The sequence below is a fragment of the Chlorocebus sabaeus genome, chromosome 2 (genome assembly GCF_047675955.1).
Source record: "Chlorocebus sabaeus isolate Y175 chromosome 2, mChlSab1.0.hap1, whole genome shotgun sequence".
Lineage (NCBI taxonomy): Eukaryota > Metazoa > Chordata > Mammalia > Primates > Cercopithecidae > Chlorocebus > Chlorocebus sabaeus.
In genome coordinates, this window is record NC_132905.1 from 15180097 (window position 1) to 15206326 (window position 26230).

A 26230-nucleotide genomic window follows, 5' to 3' on the forward strand; every position below is an offset into this window, starting at 1 on the left:
CTCGCCCAGCTAGTTTTTTGTATTTTTTAGTAGAGACGGGGTTTCACCGTGTTAGCCAGGATGGTCTCGATCTCCTGACCTTGTGATCCGCCCATCTCGGCCTCCCAAAGTGCTGGGATTACAGGCTTGAGCCACCGCGCCCGGCCGAAAAGGCTGCTCTTAAAGAATAGTTTAAAATATGGAAAAACGCTTACATGTTGTTATATGCTAAATGATCCCTCATTTCAAATGTGGCTGGCTTTCCTAGGCAGGCACAGTCACACAAAGCGGCAGCTAGAAATGTAAACTGCTTTTTACTTGGCGAGGTTACTTACTTGCTTAATGCTTTTCTGGACTTTCTAAAAAATATATTACGAACATATATTATTTTTAGATCTTATAACTTTTTTACTCACTTCCCATTAAAAAAAAGTACAAACTATACAGGCTTACTGATCTTTTACTAAGATAGAACAAAGAAAAGACAACCAAAGAAGAACCCCAAATCCTACCAAATGCTTTTCTGATGAATCTTCCTCCATTCCTACAGGTCTCCATGTCAGCAAACTTAAGAAAAAGAAACAGAAAAAAAATAATCAATGTGAAAGGCAATCAGGAGCTTTAAGACATCCAATGCACACGGAGATAAACGGGAACAACTGCATGAACACTTACACATGTGGGATGGTTGTTTTGAAAATATCCAACATACAGTTGCAGGTTTCATCCCAGACTTCAGGACTGAATTTCTCTCCATTGGATATTACTAAGTTTTCTAAGCAATTTGTACCTGATCGCGCCAACTGTTCGTTATCTGTAAAATAAAGCAGTATCTATTATTAAACTTCTACTGCTATTTTGATGCCAACCAGGTCTCAAATACTGTATATTGTGAGTTGGAGACAGCAACTGGTGAGTTTCTAGGCTTTTAATTAATGAAGCCATGCTACAGACAGTATTAAAATTTTCATTAACTTTTTTTGAAGAGATAAAATTGTTTATCATAGCTTTATTGCTAAAGAAAGAAGGTCAACATTTTGCTACTTTAAGTGGCTCATGTATGAAAAATGGTAATAGAAGAGAGAAAATACTAGACCAGGTTTTCAAAAATTTAGTCACTCATACACTACATTTCCAATTTTTGCCATTTGAACAATATCAAATATTTTGTCATTTATTTTAAAATTAAGTCACTTTTTCAAAAGTGTAACTAAATTTGGCCTTGCCCTAAGCCAAAATTATCTACGGAATCCAGGTCTAATGTGCCAGCTGGGTATTTTTCCTGACAAACTCTAAAATAAACACACAACTACTCAAATGAAAAATGTCTCTTGATGAAGCTGTTGATCTTGACTGAAACAGTACATTTCAAAAACATTTTACTAGAGAAAATTTCAAACATACAAAAGTAAAAAGAACAGTATAATACATGAAGGTACATCTTGCAGAATGTAAAAATAACTAAATCCCATCTTTAAGAAATGCTTTATGAACTGCCTTGGGGGGGACTGTTTTTATATTGTAATTAAAACACACACATTTCACCAACTAAATTACACATTGTACTCCCTGGCACTACATCCATGCTTTTAAATATTGAAAAAACTAACCTCTCATTAAGGACTATGTAAGAAAAATGATGCCTAGAGGCTTAAAGAGTACCTTGTTTTACGCACCACTGCAATTGTGCAAATACATCAGAAAGAAGAACTTCATTCAAAGCTTCATAAAACTGGGTAAAAACATCACAAATAGCATAAAGTGCGTGATTGCAGGTTGTTGTCATCCACTCAGATTTCTGGGAAAACAAAAAGATAACACTTAAAAGCTATTCTCCCTGCAGTGAGATGGGCACTCTTGTACTCCTGGGAAAACTGTTGTAGAAAGCAATTTGGTGACATGTATCAATAAGACATCTTAAAAATGTTAACACAATCATATGTACAGAGGATATACACAGGGATATTTATAAAATTATGGTAATGATGCCAAAAGTGGGAGCCAGAAGTGAAAAAAAAAAAAAATGGATAGATTTGGTTACTTAAAAGCTAACTTTTCCAAAATGAAAAGGAAATAAAAATAAGAAAGTGGGCAAATCATCTGCAACTCATGTAAGCATATGCTACATTATTTATATATTTAAAAATGCATAAATCAATAGGAGAAAGATGAATAACCTAGTAGATGAGCTAAGAGTAATTCACAAAAGAATTCATAAAAGGCAACTCTTCAGAACGATCAATCCTATGAGAGAAAATATGCCACCTCACTAGCAGTTTGAAACACTTTTTCAATGTGATATATTTGGCTTATCAAATTAGCAATGACTAAAACAAATTAAAATGAGAAGACCTGGAATGAATATGGAGAAACAGGAACTCTCATGCATTGTTGACAGAAGTGTAAATGGCTACAGAGATATTTGCAGGTCAGCTTAGTGGTACATATCAAAAGGCTTAGTAATATGCAGGCCCCAAACCTGGCCACTTGTCTTTAAAGAGGAAAACACCACCACAAGTACAAGTGTAGCTGCAAAAAATGTTCATTTCAGTGCTGTCCAGAAAAACTGGAAGCAGCCTAAATGTTCATGAGCTGTGGAACATCCACAGCTAAGACTATTTTGTAGCCATTATTAAAACAACATTGTAGAAGAACGGCTGGGTGTGGTGGCTCACACCTGTAATCCCTGCACTTTGGAGGCTGAGGCGGGTGGATCACTTGAGGTCAGGAGTTTGAGACCAACATGGCCAACATGGTGAAATCCTGTCTCTACTTAAATTACAAAAATTAGCTGGGTATGGTGGCATGAGCCTGTAGTCCCAGCTACTTGGAAGGCTGAGGCAGGAGAATTGCTTAACTTAGGAGACGGAGGTTGCAGTGAGCTGAGATTGCACCACTGTGCTCCAGCCTGGGCAACAGAGCAAGACTCTGCCTCAAAAAAATGAAACAAAACAAAGGAACAAACAAACAAACAAACAAACCATTCTAGAAGAAAAGTTATGGCTATGGAAAAATACTCATGTATTAAGTTTAAGAAGTAGTTTACATATGTGTGTTGGAATTCTATTTTCATAGAAGAAAAAAGGTGGATCACAAATACATGTGTGGGTGGACACACAGATGAAAGTCTTAACAGTGGCTGCCTATGAAAAACTGCAACTGTGGGTGTTTACATTTTTCTTTCTTTTTGTCTGTGTTCTGTAGTTCTATTTGTTTTATAATGAGGAAAAACATATTTAAATTTAAAAAGATTAGAAAACTCCATCTATACTATGACCTCAACCATATTTATTTATTTAAGAGATTGGGTCTCACTATGTTGCCTAAGTTGGTCTCAAACTCCTGGCCTCCAGTAATCCTCCCACCTCACCTTCCCAAAATGCTGGGATTATAGGGATGAGTCATTGTGCCTGGCCTCTGAACCATATTTAAACCATGCAGAAGACTGAGAAAAATTTGCAAAAACATTAACTCTAATTTTGGATGGTAAAAGGAATAATTTTTTTGTATTTGCCTAATATTCCATATTAAGCATATGTCACTTTTATGTTGGGGTGAGGGAAGGAATACTGTTCCCAAAAGAAATAAAAAAGATACTTTTCCATCTAAAAATCTTGAGCCTAGAATACCCTTTCGTTATCCCTGAACCTCTAAGGGACAAATAAAAACACCTACAGGCATCAAACATCCTTTTAAAAAAAAAGGCCTAATATTCAACATCATCTCCAAATGCAACTTCATTAAAAACCCTTAAGGGAGCAGAGACATTCCACTTTCTGACTGCTCAGAGGTTGATATGAACAAAACAACTACAGTGACCAGTCAGCAGCCCTGCTGAACTGGAAGGTGCAATGCCTGAGGGCCAAGCGGCAGGCCACAGAGATGCGTTTCCTCTCATTCTTCTGAACGTGGAGAAGAGTCACTCAGGACTAGCTGATATTGGTAGGAGAGTATCAGAAAGGTGTTTCCATTTTTAAAACCTTAAGTTGCTCAGTATTTAAGAACTCTGGGTAGATGATGACACAGCCCCTAGAGGCAAATATAGGCCAGAAAGGCTTTCCTCTCCATCATACCCAGGGCAGTGCTGTAGTTTTCACCCACCTCTGACTGTTGCTCAGGGAGTTTCATATTGTCAAAAATCCGAAACACAATTCTGAACAGGTCTTGCCACCAGTGTTTTTCAAAGGTGTGGCCATAGCTCTTCATGATCTCAAACATGACTGTGAGTCCCCTGGAGGAAACAAAGTCAAGCACAGAAGAAAGAATGGTGGAGAAGAGAACAACAGAGAAAAGAGTGGGGTCAGGTAAGCAAGTAAATGAGGTTCATTTCAGTGATGTAAGGGGCCACCACATAGGAACATGGTTACCTTGTTCGTACATCTAACTTGCATCTATTAATGATGCAGGAGAGTTCGAATAAGATGGGGAACCAGCCTCGGACCCAGACTCTGTCACCAGGAGCTACATTCATGTCATCACTTGTGTATTCTTGTAGCACCTATGATGAAAATCACATCTCAGGTGTAAACTAATCATGCAAAAGGAAGGAACTGAAAGGGAACTATATACCGATTAAGGCCCCACACATTTTTCTCTCAAAAATCTCCATTCAGCAAGGGTACAGTGGGAACAGACTGCACAAAGACATTATCTGTCCCAAAGGGCATATGAGCAGCTTCCCAGTACAAACCTATGGACCTCTGCGGGTTTTAGAACAAGTTGAAGGGGGCAGATCACAAGAGTCCTGGGGGTGGGAGGTATTATACTAAGAAGAGCTCTAGAAGTCAAATGGTATTGACAAAATATCCAGGATAATTCATTATCTCAGGTCTTTCTGGAATGTTACTGTAATACATATTACTTAAAATAACATCCGCAGCTACTATTGACTGAGTGCTTGCTATGGGCCAAGCACTGTTAAAAGTTCTTTTCATGGATTAACAATTCTCACAAGGATTCCAAGTGGCAGGTAGAAACAATGGTCCTGGGTTATAGATGAATTAAGTGAGGCATCAAGAGCTTCTGTAAGCTGCTCAAGGCCATGCAGCTAGGACCTGGCAGTCTCTACAGTCTGCATGTATAGCCCTACTCTCTGCCCTGTTTCTGGGATTTTGACTCCTCTGCTCTGTAACCACTCTTGAAGTGGTACTGGAAGTTCTTTAGCAACTCTTGTTATCTAATGTTAGGCAATTTCTCTCTGTGCTTTGGTTAACTCTCCTGTACAATGGTATATAATTACGTCTCATAGGTCTGACGTGGGGACTAAATGAATCAACATACAGAAAATATCTAGAATGGTGCCCAACAAGTACTAAGTGCTCAACCAACATTGGCTCCCATTATCATCACATCTTAGTGAGCTGTTGTAAGGGATGAGACATCTCACCTTAGAGGTTTATAGCTCTTTCTGTAAAGGATACTGAAGTAGAGATCTACACAGGACATCATAGTTTAGACGGACTTGTTTTCAGCCTATTTCAGTGTTTTGGGACTCTGTCATTTAAACCAAATAGGCCTCTTTAGAAAGATGAGACACATCAAAAAAAAAAAAAACCCATGATTTTCAGGAGAAAACAAAAGGTGATTTTTAAATATGATTTCTCAGGCACATTACAAAGACATAATGCCATTTCCTAAAAGGGAGGTTTGTTTTCTTTCAAATAGAAAGGTCTAGCTTCTTGAGCTTTGCCAAAATACAAAAGCTAAAATACAAGTAACTTTTGCAAAAACAATTTGTAGAATACCATAGGTTCAGTATGAATAAAATACAGAATTTCACATATACCAGATAATGAAAAGGCCTAACTCCCTGCCGTGGCAGCATTTTGAAATAAACGCCTAATTTAGGGCAAACATACATTTCTAAAAGAGCAGCTGGAAAGCTCTTTGTTAGGAGCAAGAATGTCTGCTTCATGACCTTTTCCCTTCATTGCCCATCTGAGTAAGGTGGGGAAAAACGAACCCGAGGCCTCTCAGAGACGTATTTGCCACAGAAGCGGATGAGCCGAATCGCTTCCATGCTTGTGTCAGGGAAAGCGGCGTTGCAGGCGAACTCTGATAAGCACTTCACAGCATCCTGAAAGGAATCGATGGCTGCAGGAAAATGGTGCTGGAAAATAGTTGCTGGGGGAACACAAGGCACATTTATCATAAGATCAGGATTTAGAAATGGGGATGAAAACATGCACGCGCGCACACACACATACACACATATATCAGAGATAATTAACTGTGAAAATCTAAGGAAAGCATGTCAGTATCTTTGGAAGACAGTTTTTCTTATTAAATTACTCAGGAATGAATGCACTGGGTACAGCTTGGGCTAGACAATCTTCCTGAGCTTAAGCAATGATGTAAAGGCCCAAATATCCATTCGTTCAACATTTATTGAACGCCAACTATGTGCAAAGATGAGTCGATGCCTACAAATTTCCATAGAAATGAAGTAAACATCACGTTACATGCTTGCAGGCAGAACCCAGGACTCCTAGTCAGTCCAGAGGAGGGGGACACTGCACTAACGCTGGGCTGGAATGCCCGAGTGCAAGTCCTGGTTCTACTACATCCAAACTGTGTGTCCTCAGGCAAGTTCTTATATTTATTTTTCTGTGCCTCAATTTCCTCTTTAGTAACATGGGGGAAATAATGGGATAGTCTGTTCTCACTATTCATGAGCGTTACATTCTATAAAGCTGCCATAAACACTGAATTCAAGAATACTGAACCATGGCTCTTAGGGAAAATACGGAGATAGGGAGCTAGATGCCTGCAAGTCTCTGGTCAGAACATTTTCATCAGCTGATGAAGACATAACCTTGTTGTATGTGTGTTCCTGATGAAAAGACTCCTTATTTAATAGATATTGTTGATTCATTAACACTGAACTCACAGCCAATAGCACTGTAACTCATTCTTGAAGGAAGCTCATCTAACACACGTATTTTTTCCATAAGACACATCACAGTCTTTCTGCATGTAGAACACTACCCAGCATTCAGCACTACGCTTGGGGGACATTTTAAACAGTGAAATAAATCACCAACAGAAGCACAAAAATGTAAAAAAACATGGCACTCGATAGGCCACAGAAAGCACACTTGTTTATGTCATGGCAGCTCAAACAAGAAGGCAGGGCACCACCTTCTTCCACCACAACGGGGAATGTGCGCCTTGGGTGACTCAAGTTTTTGCTGTTCTGTGCATGCACATGTTGGCAAATGACTACAAAAGCACCATGAGTACTGGTTGTGGCGTTATTAATGTATATACATTTTAGTGAGTACATACATGGAATCCACCAATAATGAGGACTGACTGTACTTCTTTTATAGTCATTAAAGTGGCCTTGGGATTGATTTGACTTTCAAATTTCATCTGGCTTGAAATAACATTCACGTTTATCTGCTGGACCCAAACTGACTGATAACAGTAAAGGCCATTTAGAGAAGGCAAGGAGAAAGTCAAAATGAGTTAAAATGAGGATTAATACTCATCAAGTGCTTATCACACTGCCTGGCACATTACTATATCACAGTAGTGCCAAGGTAGGGAAGCCCCTGTAGGTAGTAAAATAGACAGCAAGTAAGTGACACCCTTCTAGACGTGCAGGTGGGACATCAGTAGGGAGGGAACAGAGCCACTTACTGACAATGTGGCAAGTGGTCTGGAAGGCCAGCTCCACAATGTTCCCGTCATGATCAGAGGCTGCCTGGTGGAACACGGCAAAGATGTTCTTCCAGCCTGAACGGATGTTGGCTGCCTGGGAGTTCACCATCTGGGCAATGCAGCGGATCACCATGTCCCGGATGGTGGGAGACCTGAGGAAGGAATGGGATGGCCATATCATCTGTACTTTGGAGAATGGGAAGAGAAATGAACATAGCTCATCCCTTAGAAGCAGCACTTAAACATTTCTTATAGCACACAGCAATTCACATTTGGGCTCTGCCCCGTTTCCTCTGACTTTCATTCCAAACCTAGCATGCTGCATAGAGCTACAACCACCATCCTGCAATCACGAAACAATAAACTCAAGGTTGAAAAGCTGACCCTCTGAATGGAAGAACAAAAGGAAAAAGCCTAGGTCTCAAATAGTCCCTATCCAGGCCATGGAACCAAAGTTGAATGCTTGCCTCTGACTTATTTCCTGTTACGAAAACAATAAATAGCCTTGCGGTTTAAGTCACTGTTGGTCAGTTTTTCTGGCCAAAAACATTTCAAATAATATAATTCTGCCACCTAGAGATAATCTTTACTAAATTCTTGTGTGTATCTTCTTAGATTTTGGGGCAGGGATATACCTATTGATAAACGCATGTATGTGGACTGGAGCATACATATATAATTTAAGGTGCAATGTTTGCCTAAATTACTATAAAGCAAAACTTGAAGATAGAGAAAATGGCTGATTTTCTGGAACAGCTGCAATTGTCTCACAACCTGTTAAGACATACGATTATGGAGGAACCTTATTATCTCACAAACAGCAAGAAGGAAAGCTATATAAGCCTATAACTTCAGTAGTACTAGTTTTAAAAATCAGTAGCCTTGGGATTGCAGGTTTGACTTTCGATTTTTTTTTTTTTTTTTTTTGAAACAAGGTCTTACTCTGTTGCCCAGGCTGGAATGCAGTAGAGCGACCTTGACTCTGCAACCTCTGTCTCCCAGGCTCATGACTTTCAAATTTTATCTGGCTTAGAATGACATTCATGTTTGTCTTCCAGGCTCACACTAACCAATAATAGGAAAGGCCATTTAGAGAAGGCAAGGAGAAAGTCAAAACAGTTAAAAATTAGCTGAAAGTTCACAAAGTAAACATGTCACCTGCAGATAACAAAGGACTGACTACACAACATAAGTAACTTCCATATATAATAAAAATGAATTCATGGTTGTCTCCCCATGGAGAATAAGGCAACTTTTTGGCAAAACTGTATTTATTATGCTTTTTGCCTGATTGTTAAAAGTAAGATAGGATGATAGTAAAAGTTTTGGAAAACGCATTAAAAGGATGATAGAAAAAATTTGCCTGGGTGCAGTGGTTCACACCTGTAATCCCAGCACTTTGGGAGGCCGAAGCAGGTGGATCACTTGAGGTCAGAAGTTCAATACCAGCCTGGCCAACCATGGTGAAACCCTGTCTCTAATAAAAATACAAAAATTAGCCGGACACAGCAGTGCACGCCTGTAATCCCAGCTACTTGGGAGGCTGAGGGAGGAAAATAGCTTGAACCTGAGAGGCAGATATTGTAGTGAGCCGAGATTGCACCACTGCACTCCAGCCTGGGCAACAGGGCAAGACATCTCAAAAAAAAAAAAAAAGAAAAATCCTTTACATGATATATGGTATTTCATATGGAGAGATACATTTAACTATCCCTATTATATTGTCTGTTCAATTCTACAACCTGTCCTTTTCTCTAAACTGTTATTAGTCATTTCCCACATTATAAACATTATGAACTTTTTTTTTTTTTTGAGATGGAGTTTCTCTCATCATCCAGACTGGAGTGCAGTGGCGTGATCTTGGCTTACTGTAACCTCCACCTCCCACGTTCAAGTGATTCTCCTGCCTCAGCCTCCTGAGTAGCTGGGATTACAGGCATGCACCGCCACGCCCGGCTAATTTTTGTATTTTTAGTAGAGACGGGGTTTCACCATGTTGGCCAGGCTGATCTCGAATTCCTGACTTCAGGTGATCCACCTGCCTCGGCCTCCCAAAGTACTGGGATTACAGGCGTGAGCCACCCCACCTGGCCAAACATTGTGAACATTTTTAAGAGTGAAACGATATCCCATGTTGTGCCTGTACCAACATTTACTTTAACAGTTGTTTATTTAGATAGTTTCTGCTTTTTTCTAGAAAACTATTTTCTGTGTGGAATTACTGAGTCAAAGGGGCACAAAAATATCAGGATTCTTGACACATATCACCAAAATGCTTTTGGAAATGTTACAGTAAGTTACAGTTCCACTGATAGTATCTGAGAGTGCCTGACAACATGTGATTCTAAACTCACCCTGCCCCTTTTCAAATGGGAATAGGACAGGCAGGGAAGGCCTGGAGTTAGGAGATGAGGGCTTCCATGCAATCAGGCTTGCACACGTGACTTGGCCATGTGAAGACTCGGTCTCCTCAGGCACTCTCAATGGTGCTCCCAAAGGCAGGAAAATATTTTTGTGTATTTGCTAAAGGGTGATGCCAGACTCTGGGTTTAATTTTGGTTCTCTTAAAATGAGCAATAAAGCAGACATACAGACACCAGAAGACAGACACATCAAGGAAACTTTTCTGGTACCCTTTTATTCACTACCCTAACAGCCTGCTCTGGCATCCAGCTTGGGAGCTTCCATTAAAAAAAAAAAAAAAAAAAAAAAAAAAAGGACCAGGTGCAGTGGCTCACGCCTATAATCCCGGCACTTCGGGAGGCCGAGGCAGGTGGATCACTTATCACTTGAGGTCAGGGGTTTGAGACCAGCCTGACCAGCATGGTTTCCATTTCTACTGAAAATACAAAACTAGCTGGGCATGGTGGTGTACGCCTGTAATCCCAGCTACTTGGGAGGCTGAGGCAGAAGAATTGTTTGAAACTGAGAGGCAAAGGTTGTAGTAAGCCGAGATCGCACCACTGCACTCCAGCCTGGGCAACAAGAGCAAAACTCCATCTCAAAAAAAAAAAAAAGATCCAGGCTGATCTGAAGTACAACTTTTAGGGGAGTAGCAGACAAGAGGAATTAGGTCCAAAAGTCACCCTTGACATCTCTTCCTTTATGCTCCATGGCCAATTCATCAGCACATGGTGTAAGATTCCCTTTCCAAATGTGCACAGAATCTAATCCATCACTGCCACTGCTCCCACCTTGGTCCAAACCTGGACAACTACAATGGCCTCCTACCTCATCCTATTGCTCCTCATTTTCCAGGGATAAATTCAGGGTGGTCCTTTAAAATATGTCAGATCATTTCAGTTCTCTGCTTAAAATCCTCCAATGGCAGCCTGGGCGCAGTGGCTCATGCCTGTAATCCCAGCACTTTGGGAGGCTGAGGTGGGTGGATCACGAGGTCAGGAGATGGAGACCATCCTGGCTAACACGGTGAAACCCTGTCTCTACTAAAAACACAAAAAATTAGCCGGGCGTGGTGGCAGGTGCCTGTAGTCCCAGCTACTCAGGAGGCTGTGGCAGGAGAATGGTGTGAACCTGGGAGGCGGAGCTTGCAGTGAGCCGAGATCGCGCCACTACACTCCAGCCTGAGCGACAGAGCGAGACTCCATCTCCAACAAAAACAAACAAACAAACAAAACAACAACAACAACAAAAAACCTCCAATGGCTTCCATCTTTCACAGAGAGCAAGCCAAAGTGCTGACAATGGCTGACAGCTCCTATGTGAGCTAGGCACACTGCTACCACTGGGAGGGACTTCACCTTCTACTACCTGCCTTGTTCCCTCCATTCAAACCACACTGCCCTCCTTACCTATGCCAAGCACTACCTGCTACGGGCCTTTTGCTTTTGCTCTTCCTCGTTCATAATTCTGATGCCAAGGCAGCATATGGCCACTCTCGGCTTATTCCTGACTTCTGTCAGGCCTTTTCCTGAGGGTCCCCTTACCAAACACGTGTTAGCTGGCTGCCCTGGATAAAAGAGAGCTTCCGTCCCTATCCCCTTACCTTGATATACATAATGCCCTTCAGAGAACATTACCATCACTGATATTTGTTTTTCTACTGGAATTAAACAGAGATTTGTTTTAAAATTTTATTATGGAAAGTTTAAAACACAGAGAAAAGTAGAGTAATATGTAATGAACTCCTGTATGCCCATCACACCCAGGTGCAACTATTTGAGGCTGAATGAAAATAGAAATTTTATTTCATTTTTATTTATTTAGTTTTTTGAAACAACGTTTCGCTCTTGTTGCCCAGGCTGAAGTGCAAAGGTGTGATCTTGGCTCACTGCAACCTCCACCTCCCGGGTTCAAGCAATTCTCCTGCCTCAGTCTCCCAAGTAGCTGGGATTACAGGTGCCCACCACCACACCTGGCTAATTTTTGTATTTTTAGTAGAGACGGGTTTTCACCATGTTGGCGAGGCTGGTCTCGAACTCCTGCTCAGGTGATCCACCTGCCTTGGCCTCCCAAAGCGCTGGGATTACAGGCGTGAGCCACCGCGCCCGGCCGAAAACAGGGATTTTAAAATGTCGTCTTCTTTTTTTTTTTGAGACAGAGTCTTGCTGTGTAGCCCAGGCTGGAGTATAGTGGCCGGATCTCAGCTCACTGCAAGCTCCGCCTCCCGGGTTTACACCATTCTCCTGCCTCAGCCTCCCGAGTAGCTGGGACTACAGGCGCCCGCCACTTCGCCCGGCTAGTTTTTTGTATTTTTTAGTAGAGACGGGGTTTCACCGTGTTAGCCAGGATGGTCTTGATCTCCTGACCTCGTGATCCGCCCGTCTCGGCCTCCCAAAGTGCTGGGATTACAGGCTTGAGCCACCACGCCCAGCCTAAAATGTCTTCTTTATAGTACCTAGCAGATGGCAGGCCTCAATAAGTACAGGCCAAGTGAATAAATGAACAGTATGGCTGCTTCACAGGGTCCAGTGTCCTGACATCTTTTATGACCTCCCTGGGGGAGAAGTGCTGGGTCACACAATTCTTATCCTGGTTTGAGGATGTTTCTGCAGTGGCTCTTTCTTTAACCTCCCTCAGCACCAGCCCCAACAGGGGTTCATGATATATTTTCTACAAGTTGCAGGGTGACATCTGTCCTCCTAGGAAAGGTTACACATAGATTTTAGTGATTTATTTACGGAAAATCTACATGAATCACAGTCTATTTATTCTATTTGTTTCCACTGACAAGGGAGGAAAAAAATTAACCATGTGGTTAGTGTTAGGAGGGCTTCAGGGAGCCCCCGCGGGGAATTTGACCACAGGTCTTCCAGAGTAAAACACATACCTGTTTTTCTTCATAATATGCTCAAAGGGCCTCAGAAAATCTTTCTGGAAACGGAAGTTGGCTAATTCACCCTTCTCAAGAAACTTCATGGAGAGCTGCCTTAATGAGTCAACAGCAAAGATAGCCACATCTTCGTTAGGGTTGCAGCCAACCTGAGCAAGAACAGGAACTGATATGAAACAGGTATAGTGTAATAACGACTGATGTGGGTCTCTCAACAGCAAAGATGGACAGCCTACCTTCAAAACAAACATTCAGGGAAAACACACCTAAGGAGAAAAGAAAATGCTATTTCTTGGCTATGATCTCTCCAATTTTATTTAAGTGTAATGACAAAATCAGTATTGCACAGTTAATTAAACACGCATTTAAAATGCGCTATTTTCTTCTTTTTTTTAAAATTTCATTTTATTATTATTATTTTCTAAGATGGAGTCTGGCTCTGTTGCCCAGGCTGGAGTGCAGTGGTATGATCTCAGTTCACTGCAACCTCCGCCTCCCCGGTTCTAGCAATTCTCCTGCCTCGATCTCATGAGTAGCTGGGATTACAGGTGCCTGCCACTACGCCCAGCTAATTTTTGTATTTTTAGTAGAGACGCGGTTTCACCATGTTGGTCAGGCTGGTCTCTTAACTCCTGACTTCAGGTGATCTGTCTGCCTCGGCCTCCCAAAGTTCTGGGATTACAGGCATGAGCCACTGTGCCCGGCCAATGTTTTATTTTTAACAAATATAATGCAGCAATATCATTTGTAGTAATGAAAAATTGTGGCTGGGTGTGGTGGCTCACACTTTTAATCCTAGCATTTTGGGAGGCCGAGTTGGGAGGATCACCTGAGGCCAGGAGTTCAAGACCAACACGGCGACACCCTGTCTCTACTAAAAATACAAAAATTAGCTTTGTAAGGTTGCGCATGCCTGTAGTCCCAGCTACTGGGGAGGCTGAGGCAGGAGAATTGCCTGAACCTGGGAGGTGGAGGTTGTAGTGAGCCAAGATGGCACCACTTCACTCCAGCCTGGGTGACAGAGCAAGATCAGTCTCAAAAAAAAATAAAAATAAAAATAAAAATTAAAAAAATCGGGTCAAGCGCGGTGGCTCACATCTGTAATCCCAGCAGTTTGGGAGGCTGAGGTGGGCGGATCACCTGAGGTCTGGTGTTCAAGACCAGCCTGGCCAACGTGGTGAAACTGTGTCTCTACTAAAAATATAAAAAATTAGCCAGGCATGGTGGTGGGTGCCTGTAATCCCAGCTACTTGCGAGGCTGAGGCAGGAGAATTGCTTGTAGTTGGGAGGCTGAGGCAAGAGAATTGCCTGAACCTGGCAGGCAGAGGTTGCAGTGAGCCAAGATTTTGCCACTTCACTCCAGTCTGGGCAATAAGAGCAAAACGCTATCTCAAATAAATAAATAAATAGAGAGAGAGAGAGAGAGAGAGAGAATAAAGCCAGCCTTGAAAAGGATGGACATTCTGATATATGCTACAACACAGATGAAACTTGAAGACATTACTATGCTGAATGAAATAAGGCAGTCACAAAAGGACAAACAGCATGATTCTACTTATATGAGGTACCCAGAGTAGTCAAGTTCCTAGGGACACAGAGTAGAATGGTGGTTGCCAGTGGTCAGGAGGGTGAAAGTGGAAGTTACTGTTTAATGGGTATGCAGTTTTAGTTTCGTAAGATGAAAACGGTCCTAGAGACCTGCTGCACAGCAATGTTGAGTGTACCTAACACTACTGAACTGCGCACTTAAAATTGTTAAGATGGTTATTTTATTTTTATCTTATTTTATTTTATTTTATTTCTTTTATTTTTGAGACAGAGCTTTGCTCTTGTCGCCCAGGCTGGTATACAATGGCATGATCTCGGCTCACCGCAACCTCCACCTCCCGGGTTCGAGATATTCTCCTGCCTCAGCCTCCCATGTAGCTGGGATTACAGGCGTCCGCTACCACGCCCAGCTAATTTTTGTATTTGTAGTAGAGACGGGGTTTCACCATGTTGGCCAGGTTAGTCTCGAACTCCTGACCTCAGGTGATCCACCTGCCTCGCCTCCCAAAGTGCTGTGATTACAGGAGTGAGCTACTATGCCTGGCCTATTACATGTATTTTATTACAATTTTTTAAAAGAGAACAAATCTACATATGTTAACATGGCTAAATCTTTACGATTCCTTGCTAAGTGGAAGAAACAAGTTACAAAATGCCATGTATAATATTTTTTTTAAAGAAGCGAAACAAACCAAGACAATATTATCGGTAATATTTCTATGAGTACATACATATATACATAAATACAAAAATGTCTGGAAAGATACGCATCAAACTGGTAAGAATAATTAGCTTTGGGGAGGGCCAGATGTGTGGGGGAGGGTGGCCAAAGGTGTTTTAGCTGTAATTTTTGTTTAAAGGGGAGTATATTAATGTAATTAGAGACTAACAAAAAGAATATTCCCTTCTTAAAAATCCAGGGAAAAGAGATGCTCTAGGCATACACACCATGCTTAGTGTGCAGCTTTGTTCACCCAGGACACACGGCTTGTACCCCTAGTTCAAGAGAATCATGTGACTGTGCGAACAACCCTGCCAGCACCTGAGGGCTAAGTTACAGCTGTACTGAGCCATCTACACTTCTTCAAATCTGCAAGATTCTTAAGTGCCCCAGTTCACAAGGGGAAGAACATCTTTCCAAGGAGGTGGAAAAAGTTAAGAGTTCCAGAGTGAGGGCCAGATGTGGTGGTTCATGCCTGTAATCTCAACACTTTGGGAGGCTGAGGGGAGCAGATCGCCTGAGGTCAGGAGTTCCAGACCAGCCTGGCCAACATGGTGAAACCCTGTCTTTACTAAAAATACAAAAATTAGCTGGGTGTGGTGATGCATGTGTGTGGTCCCAGGAGAACTGCTTGAACCCGGAAGGCAGAGGTTGTAATGAGAGGACATCGAGCTACAGCCATCCAGCCTGGTGATAGTGCGAAACTCTGTCTCAAAAAAAAAAGAGTTCCTGAGTTTTCCATGACCTGGTGCTTAACAGCACTGATTAAATAAACATCTGTAATGAAGCTGATGACAATGAAATGTCTGGTTCCCACCTGCCACCCTATGTCCCAACCTTGCCTGTAAGTGGTCCATACATACTGAGAATTGGCACACGAAGAGTCATCACAACAGAATCACAGGTGGGAAAAGTAACTTGAGTAAACTGATGTTCCCCTCCCAAAACAGAAGTCCCAATGAACACAAAATGCAGACTTTAAAGAGTTGGGAAAACGTTTACCAAAACACTTTTGGCTAGTAATTTCTGAGAGAACAAAGGATTCCACAGTTGCTAGCCAAATGATCTTGTGGAATAAATGAGCAGCGTTTGTTCTGGCTTAGCTGTCACATGCTTGGACAAGAACACAAGGTACAGTAATGACAATGATTCACATTTTCTTTCTCAAGCAAATTCATATCAATTATTTCAACTGATCCAATTAGGAATTTGTTTACTCAGAATAGTGGGAAAGATGGTGTTGAGTTAGTTGATTCTTTAAAGTGATACCATCCACTCAACAAATAGTTCCTCTGGGTCATCCACAGGCTCCTGTGCCTCTCAAGGCCACCTCCAAAGAGGGACCTTCCCTGACCATGTTTTCTCAGTAACCCTAATGTATGACATGCTTGATCCTTTCCCATCAGTTATTTTATCATCAAATGAGGGTGAGCTCCATGCAGGCAGGGGTCTCATCTGTTCACTGCCCAGCATGAAGCACTCAGATTATTTTGTAAAACAGACAGTGTGCTGTGAGGTGCCTTAATTTGAGCTGATGGAAAAACAAGGAACTTTCATTAGCTGATGCACCAAGTTAGAAGCAAGCCTACATCTGACAATGCTTCATTTTAGTGGAGTGGTGTGGTAGACTAGCACCTGTCTACAAGAGGTGACGGGGTGCCCATCTCTTCCCTAGTTACATCATATTGCTAACTTTAAATTGGCTGTAGCAGGGTATTTACATGCAGAAACTGGTAGATGCTATGAATCATTTACCAGCACCCCATTGATTATTCTATACCTCACTGGGAGACTACTTTTTTCTTCTATTCAATGTACAGAATTTCTGGATTTTTTTTTACTAACACTATTTTTAAGCATTAGTATTATAACTCTTCACCTCCAGGCTTGAGAAAATTTTCTTGAGATCATGAAATGTGTTTTGGTAGGAAGCTGTTATTAAGTTACTACGTTTCCCTTAAGAGGCAAACGACATCACAAATACATACATACATACATTTCTTTTTTTTTTTTTTTTGAGACGGAGTCTAGCTCTGTCACCCAGGCTGGAGTACAGTGGTGCAATCTCGGCTCACTGCAAGCTCCGCCTCCCAGGTTTCTTCTACCTCAGCTTCCGGAGTAGCTGGGACTACAGGCGCCCGCCACCACGCCCGGTTAAATTTTTGTACTTTAGTAGAGACGGTGTTCCACCGTGTTAGCCAGGACAGTCTCAATCTCCTGACCTCGTGATCTACCCGCCTCGGCCTCCCAAAGTGCTGGGATTACAGGCGTGAGCCACCGCGCCCAGCCACGTAAATTTCTTTTGATCACTTTGTTTCCAGTTTTTTTTGCTGTGATAAAACACATATCTGACATTTTATTTATTCAACATGTGTGCATATATCTGTATGTATATAATAAAACCTCTGATAACAAGGAAGAAGTTCAGTCTGGTTTATTCCCAACAGTTGTCAGTTTTAGAACCCAGACGTGTCTTTGGCTTGTTACTGATTTAAAAACAATTACTAATTTTTTTTTTTTTTTTTTTTTTTTTTTTGGAGACAGAGTCTTGCTCTGTTGCCCAGGCTGGAGTGCAGTGGTGCAATCTCGACTCACTGCAACTTCTGTCTCCCAGGTTCAAGCGATTCTCCTGCCTCAGCCTATTAGCTGGGATTATAGGCAGACACCACCATGCCTGGCTAATTTTTTTGTATTTTTAGTAGAGACGGGGTTTCACTATGTTGGCCAGGCTGGTCTCAAACTCCTGACCTCGTGATCCACCCATCTTGGCCTCTCAAAGTGCTGGGATTACAGGCGTGAGGCACCGTGCCTGGCCCAAATACTAATTTTTTCAACAAAAGTTTGAGAAGAATGGTGGCAATGGGTGCCAGAATACAAGAAGCAGTGACACTGAAGAGTGAAACTACCTGGAACATAACTTAACATTAGGTTACTTAAAAGGCCTTTCTGGATTTCATTTCACAATGCTTCCAAGCATCAGTGTATTTGTCCAGTGACTGTAATAATCTTTGTAGTCTTAGCCAACATCCTGCATGTGGGATATTAAAGTTTTTTCAATACCATTGAATTTTTAATTTATTCTACATGAATTCTACCAATATATAAGCGTGATACTATTCCTATCAAGCTGTCCTTGACTCCACAGGGAAAATGAATTAGAGGCATCTAAAAGACTGGGCAAATTATTTATCACTTTTTTTTTTTTTAACAGGAATGGTTTTTAAATTTGAAGAGTTACCTTATTGAAGTGATCTCCAATCACATGCCATATTCGAGACCACTGCAGTCGGATCCGATTCATGTTGTAGTATGATATCTCCACAATCTTCTGCAAGCTGAACATGCGAGGATGGTGGGGGGAAGCCAGTTCATCCATGGACACAGCACACAGCCAGCGGACAAAGTCAACTACAGGCCAGACCCAACAACACACGCAAAACCTCATTAGGAACAGTCAGACGGTCACAGCATGAGGCTTCTGCAGTTGTCACAGGTAAGTCAAATACATACCTATTGCATTTCCATCCAGTCTGGTAGATCCAGTAAAAATTCTAGGAAGATAATTCCAGACAAAATAAACATTAGGCCGGGTGTGGTGGCTCACACCTGTAATCTTAGCACTTTGGGAGGCTGAGGAGAGTGGATCGCTCGAGGTCAGGAGTTCAAAACCAGCCTGGCCAACATGGTGAAACCGTGTCTCTACTAAAAATACAAAAAATTAGCCGGGCGTGGTGGCGGGAACCTGTAATCCCAGCTACTTGGGAGGCTGAGGCAGAAGAATCGCTTGAACTCGGAGGCGGAAGTTGCAGTCAGCCAAGATTGCGCCACTGCACTCCGGCCTGGGCAACAGAGCCAGACTGTGTCTCAAAAAAGAAAAAATAAACAAATAAAAAATAAACATTAGATTTGGTAGCCTGAGGGCAATTCTGCTTCTGTCTTAGCACTGGGCATAAAAGCCAGATGACCTCTGGTCATACAGTTTTCTTTTTAATTAGATTTGTAAGATGAAGTTTCTCAAACTCTCAGACAAGGCAGAGAGGAAACATCAGGTCTGACACCTCCACCGAAATAAACGACGTGGTATTAGAAGTACAGAACAGTTCAAGGAAAGTGAACTGAGTTGAAAGCAGAAAAGCCTATAGTGAGCAGAAGAGAAAGTGACACATCAAAAGACGGGGAAGCCTAGGTGCAGTGGCTCATGCCTATAATCCCAGCACTTTGGGAGGCCAAGTCGGGTAGATCACTTGAGGTCAGGAGTTCGAGCCCAGCCTGGCCAACATGGCGAAACCCCGTCTCTATTAAAAATACAAAAATTGGCTGGGCATGGTGGTGCATGCCTGTAATCCCAGCTACTTGGGAGGCTGAGGCAGAAGAATTGCTTAAACCTGGGAGGCAGAGGTTGCAGTGAGCCATGATCGCACCACTGCACTCCAGACTGGCTGACAGAGCAAGACTATCTCAATCAATCAATCAATCAATACATAAGATACAGTAAAAGAAATGACCAAAAGTAAAATGATATACTACAAAATATCTATTTAACACAAAGAAGGCCATAATAATGGAGAAGATGGGAACAAAAAACACATGACATTATATGCACAACAGAGGCAACATACATGAGTCGAAAAAGGATAGAATTAAAGGGAAAGATGTTGGTATAAGGAAACCACGTGGTTAATAGAATATGATGAATATTAAAATAATAAAATCAAAAGGGAAAGATGGACAATGAGACAATGTCCAGAACAGGCAAATCTGTAGATCAGGTTACAGTGACTAAGGAATGGGGGAAGGAAAGAAAAGGAAATGGAGAGTGATTGTTAATAAGTACGAAGCTTCTTTATGGGAAATATCTCTCCTGGACTTGTAGGTCAAGTTTTGAGTAAAGAGAAATAAAAGAAAAGTTTTGAGGGGAAAGAAAAAAAAAGGAAACTGTCAACTCAGCCAACTCTCATTCGTGGGTAGGCCTTTTTTTTCTTTTTCTTTTTTTTTTTTGAGATAGACTCTCACGCTGTCGCCCAGGCTGGAGTGCAATGGCATGATCTCGGCCCACTACAACCTCCGCCTCCTGAGTTCAAGATATCCCCCTGCCTCAGCCTCCCCGGTAGCTGGGATTACAGGCATGTGCCACCATGCCCGGCTAATTTTTTTTTTTTGTATTTTAGTAGAGACGGGGTTTCACCATGTTGGCCAGGATGGTCTCGATTTCCTGACCTCGTGATCCACTCACCTCAGCCTCCCAAAGTGCTGGGATTACAGGCGTGAGCACGGGTAGGCTTTTAATCCTAAACTCTTCTTGTGATTTTTTAAAAAATAATCTCTACTAAGGAAACAAGGTAATTTAAACATCAATATAAACTCTTATTTTTGACATAATTTGTCACAATGTTAAAGTTATAACTTTTCTAAAAGGTCAAAATGCAAATAAATGTGACGCTTAAGCAATTTGTAGCTAACAACACTTGTATCAGTTAAACAAATTAGGAATCATTCATGTCCAGTAACTACAGAGAGGCCACCAAACCACTGGGTAGTTCAGGGTCACTGAAGAATAAAATCATTACCTGTCCACAGCTACAACTACACTCTGTGAGCTGGTCTCACCAACCGATTCTTGGAAGCTGGCCATCTGTCTTTTATCCACTCCACCACTCACCAAATTACCTGAAACACAATGCACAACATCAGCAGTACTTCAAAAACAGTCAAGTATTTAGAACAAAGCATCCTGTTATGTCAACGTGCAGGGACACAGGACATAAATGGGAATGATTCTGCAAGTTCAAAAAACAAACAAAAACCCACTGATGATAAAAGTAAAGTTATGTTTTGGCATTTGGCATTTAAAACATATCCTTAGTATAAGCTTTCTTGTTTGTGCCAGCCATCTATCTTTCTCTATAATCTTTTACCTTTTTGTAATATTAAAGGCCTATATTTAGGAAAACAAATTGGAATCAACTGATACTAATCCAGAGCTCCTAGAACATGTAATGGCTCACACCTGCTGAATGCTTGGTGTGCTTCACAGAATTTCATTCCACTCATCCTCACGAGTACCCTAAGAAGTGCGTGCTGTTACAATTCCCCATTTTCCAGTCCATACTTTTAACCATGACAGTGTACTATTCCATTCATTAAATGGGACCTAGAAGCCTACACTCTGTAGTTGGATGGCTTGGGGCTTGAATCCTACCGCTGACACTCCTTTGCAGTATGATGTTGCTCATATTTTTTCACCCCATGCCTCAGTTTTCTCAATTACAAAATGGGGAAGGTAACAGTCCCTGTTCTCATTGGATTGTTATGAGCATGAAATGAGTCAAAATATATAAACTGAGTGCTCAGAATATGATGTGGCACATTTGTTTGCCCTATTTACTATTATTACTATGTTACATCTATCAGAAGAGTCTCTCAATCCAATGTATAGCCAGAGAAATAATTCTACTTGCATAAGAATACTGTTTAATACAAGCCCCCCCAATAAAGATGGAAGAAATGTTGAATCTACCCTTTAAAATCTAGAGACACAAATATACACCCCTCTAATGCCAGTCACTAGAGATTTGGTCATTTTAAAGCAAATAGTTTTTCTCCCCAATACAGGTATATAAAGAAAAGTAATGCACCATACTGACTTTGGTAAAATAGACATTCTACTCAACAGTTTAATCACAATTAAGGGAGCTGAAGCAGCATGTCCACTTGCATTCATGAATACACTGTCAGATGGCACAAAAGGAAGAGATGGTTTACATGACAGTCCTGACGAGACAAGAAGGGTTTTATCCTCATTAGCTTGCAAATCCGTGACTGTCAGCTGGGGGGCCTGGTGTCTTACCGAGGCCAAGGCCCATGAACTCTTCTCCTGCCAATGTGTGGCCCTTCAGGCTCCCTTCTCTTTCACGCCCGGATCCAGACAGGTAGCGCGTCTTCACACCGGTTCCTATCAGCTGAGCGAGCTCCAGCTGGCTGATGCATTTCAAGATCTAAGAGAAAGAAGGTATGAAGAAATGAGTTCCTACCTTACAGCTAGAAAAAGGGCACTGTAATCTTAAGTTAGTCGTTAAAAAAAAGTTGGTTCAATGGAGTTATGCCATATAGATGTTTATGCAAATTTAGCAACTCTCAATAAAGAGAGAAGAAGCATTTGACTGGGGCGGGGGAATTCCTCCCACCATGCCACTTAATAGGCACATCATTTAGTCACCCCCACCTCCTTTTTCCACTCTCCTCATGAGACGACAAAATACCAGCCTCATTGGCCTCAGTGTTGCTCCTTTAACTTGTCATCTCTTGTCCTACCCCAGGGCCTTTGCACTCACTGCTCCTTATGCCTGGGACGTTGTCTCCCCATGGCTCACTCCTTCAATTCCCAGCTCAGACACGTGTGTCCCTCTCAGAGAGATCTTTCCTGTGAGATCGCACCTTCCCACTACCATGCACTGCTTATATTTCTTTTTTCTTAGTACCACTTTTTGGCATTAGACCATATATTTATTTGTTTGTTTCATGCCTTAGGTGCCAAGAGGACACTAACTCTGTCTTGTTCACTGCTGAACACTTAAGTCCCTAGCACTTAAAATCGTTGGCAATCGTTAATTGGTTTAACTAAAGGAATGAGAATATGCTGTACAGCAGGCATGCAGTGGGAGATGAGGCTGGATCTCCTGGTCCTGAGGGGCACCTCTGGTGCTTGAGGACGCACATCTGCACACGGGCCCTCTCCCACCTGAAGCTCAGCCGTAGAAAGAGAAACTAGTCCCAACTTCTGTCAGAGGAAACACTGGCTACATGAAACTTACTGAGGAATGGCACGTAGACCTCCAGGGAAACCCTAAGGAATTTTCATGGGAACTTCTCATTGAACCTCAGTGTTGCTTTTTACGCTTACCTTACAATTCAGTCCCAGGGTCCAGGAGTCCAGTATACTCCACTATACCACTGAGCAGTGTCAAGTATCTTTACTTATAAATTGCTTTCCTCTTGACTGAGAAATAGACTTAATTCCACCAAAGAGAATCATCCTCTGATTTCTTCACACAGCATGATACTATTAAATTATTATTAGTAAGCTAGTAATGCCGTCCCTTTTGCAGAAGCTGTGGACAGCTGGAATCTCAAGTGTGTCACCAATACTGAAAGGTCAAGGGCTTATTAGTTCCAAGCTGATTTCTCAGGGCTTCTGACAACCACAGAGGTAGCTAATTAGTTTTTAACATTTCTAGATTCTGCCATATACTTGGCAGGCAGCAGGAACCTCATATTGATAATATCTCCCAGGCTAAAAAAATGTTTTAGAAGAAAAAGCAACTATTCACTGATTTTCTAGGTATTATGGCTCCTTAGAAGGCAGGAAACGATTTTTAAAAGCACACAACTCAAAATATATTTTTTTCTTTTAGAGACAAGGTCTTGCTCTGTTGCCCAGGCTGGAGTGCAGTAGTGAAATCATGGCTCACTATAGCTTTGAACTCCTGGGCTCAAGCAATCCTGCTGCCTCAGCCTCCTGAGTAGCTGGGACTACAGGCATGCACCAGCATGCCTAGCTAATTAAAAAAAAATTTTTTTAAAGATATGGGGTCTTGCTATGTTGCCCAGGCTAGTCTGGAACTCCTGGCCTCAAGCAATCCTTCTGCCTCAACCTCAAAAGTGCTAGGATTACAGGTGTGAGCCACTGTGCCCAGCTATAACTCAGTTATTTCTAACATGGACTACTCAGAATTGTGACAGACAGGGGAAACGCTGGTGAAGAGGAGCAAAGCCATGTGCCACAGAGATGACAGCAGGTAACACTATTGAATTCTTAACTACTTGCCAAATAGTCCCAAGCCCTGTTCATTCTCACAACCACCCTATGAAGATTGTAGAGATGAAGAAGGTGGGACTCGGTGACTAAGTAACCTGCCTACGCCATCCAGGCAGGAAGAGGTGGAGCCCTAAATCGGACCCCAGTTGCCGGGCTCTAGGGTCTTTACTCTGAGCCATGTGGTCCACATGGAAAGAAGGATGACAGCAATTTTCTTTCTATGTCAAACTGTCCTTTACATTCTTCATAGCCTCATCTCTATTCTTTCACAGTTTTCTCTCTAAACAAAAAAGTAATACATGTAGATGGTAGAAAAAATTAGAAATTAAGAAAAAAAAAAAGAACAAAACAGTTTCCACAATTCTCTCTCTCAGACAGAATGTTGACGCTTTGGTCTGTCCTTTCAAACTCCATTCTCTGTGTATTTTGCCACGAGAGACAATGCCTCACAATGTCTTATAACAACTTGTAATTCTACTGTGACCATTTTCCCACAATAGTCTTTAATACCATCTTTTATCTTCTTTTCTGAAATCTCTTTTAATTCCTAGGTAACCCTCCTCCCTTCCACTTATTTTTCTTGCAATCTATTTGCTGAAAAACCTGGTCATCTGCTCTGCAGGTCTGTCACACCTAGAATTTCCAAGCTGCACCCTCGTATCTAACATGCTTCTCTGTCCACTATATTTCTTGTAAACTGGCAATATAGGCTTGAATCGATTCAGATTTGAGTTGGGGCTAGAACATTTCTTAGGTAGTATTGTGTACTTCCATCAGAGAGCACACACTATCTGCCTGTCTTTCTTTTCCACAACATTATTTTAGATGGCCACATAACATTCTAAAAAATGCTGTACCATACCTTTTTAAAGAAGTAGCAATGTCTTATATTGTTGGGACATCTAGCTCTTTTTAGCCCTTTTCCCCAGAAAAACTAAAACTGCAACAAATATCCTTTTAAATACATTGTTGTATGCATAAGTAACTATATCCTTGCATGAGAATCTTAGAATACTGTTTTAAAAATGAGTGAACTCACTGGCACTCTCCCCAACAGCTCATCGTGACTGTCAACCATTTCTAATCAGGCTCCTAGCTCTGTCTTAAAATTACACATTGATGATAGGAGCTCCCAAGCTCCCAAGAGGTCCATAAGGACTAAAAAACAAAACAAAACAAAAAAAAGTGGCGCTAATACGGAAAGAAAGTTGCAACAACAGAAGTACACTTCATGGGGGACACTGGCTGCTGGTGCAAGGGTGCTCACTGTAAGCTGGTGCACCTGAACTCACCCCCACCTTTCACAGCCCCAGAGAGGGTGACTTTCAGATACACGAGGCACAGTGAGGCTTGACTTCAAGAAAAACGGAACTGACCAAATTAGATCAACAATGAATAAAAGAAGCCAGGAGTCATCCTAACTGAGAAAAGGCAATTCAAAGAGACACATACCTCATGCCAGGAATTCCCAAGGTAGTTGCCATCGGTGTGAGCCACTGTGATAAGTGTCTTAATGGTGTCGATGTTTTTCTGCTTCATTTCTGTGATGCTGGAGCTGGCTGTGAGCAGGGAGAAGCGAGCAAGAGCCTGAACATAGGCATCTCGTTCCAGCTGTAATAGAAGCCAAAGAGAGAACACTGTGACTCCAACCGTAGTGTGGCCATTCTCACATCTGCAGGGCTGGCACACTGGCTTCTCTGATACCTTTTGTATGCATACTGACTGGCTTTCTGCACATTAGCACAACAGTTATTCCATGCTAATGCCCTCTTGCTTTTGGAACATCTTGCAGAGGCTATCTATGCACTGCCACATGTTTGAGAAGCAGCTCTCTCCTTTCTAATTGACTTCAGTCAAACTTACCTGGCCCATGTTCCACTATGTTTGTTGAATGCTAAGACTGTCATATACATTGACATCTGCAACAATTCTGCCAGGCAGGTCTGTTTTCTCAAGTTTACAAATGAGGAAGTGAATTGGTGTCTTGGAGAGACATTAGCTGAGCCAGTGTCACATGGTTGGAGGAGGGGCAGAGCAGGGGTTTGAAAACTAGATGGTCTAACTTCAAAGCTTGTGGTCTTGGTATAAAAGAAAATGTCTAACTGCAAAATGAATGGGAACAGAAGATTGAGTTTTTAAGAATAAACGGGGTACAACTTCTGACTTACAAAGTGATGCATGGGATTGCCAGCCTCCTAATTTCATAACA

The 26230-nt window shown here is 41.8% G+C and overlaps 1 protein-coding gene and 1 long non-coding RNA gene across 3 annotated transcripts in view; one reads left to right on the plus strand and one right to left on the minus strand.

Annotated features, from left to right (window-relative positions):
* LOC140708886 (uncharacterized) overlaps nucleotides 1-823 on the plus strand; it is a 30161-nt gene extending 29338 nt beyond the window's left edge. The window contains exon 2 of the long non-coding RNA XR_012089170.1: nucleotides 530-823. This is a non-coding gene — a long non-coding RNA (uncharacterized lncRNA). The remainder of the gene's footprint in view (nucleotides 1-529) is intronic.
* ARFGEF2 (ARF guanine nucleotide exchange factor 2) overlaps nucleotides 1-26230 on the minus strand; it is a 112341-nt gene that overhangs the window by 20354 nt on the left and 65757 nt on the right. For both annotated transcript variants that reach the window (XM_008014616.3, XM_008014606.3), the window contains exons 21-33: nucleotides 25474-25632; nucleotides 22054-22201; nucleotides 20774-20873; nucleotides 18717-18757; nucleotides 18445-18614; nucleotides 12935-13086; nucleotides 7624-7796; nucleotides 5942-6102; nucleotides 4347-4477; nucleotides 4081-4210; nucleotides 1642-1777; nucleotides 655-793; nucleotides 492-546 (exon numbers count right to left, since the gene is read on the minus strand). In XM_008014616.3, coding sequence (XP_008012807.1) covers nucleotides 492-546; nucleotides 655-793; nucleotides 1642-1777; nucleotides 4081-4210; nucleotides 4347-4477; nucleotides 5942-6102; nucleotides 7624-7796; nucleotides 12935-13086; nucleotides 18445-18614; nucleotides 18717-18757; nucleotides 20774-20873; nucleotides 22054-22201; nucleotides 25474-25632 — 1695 coding nt within the window. The remainder of the gene's footprint in view (nucleotides 1-491; nucleotides 547-654; nucleotides 794-1641; nucleotides 1778-4080; nucleotides 4211-4346; nucleotides 4478-5941; nucleotides 6103-7623; nucleotides 7797-12934; nucleotides 13087-18444; nucleotides 18615-18716; nucleotides 18758-20773; nucleotides 20874-22053; nucleotides 22202-25473; nucleotides 25633-26230) is intronic.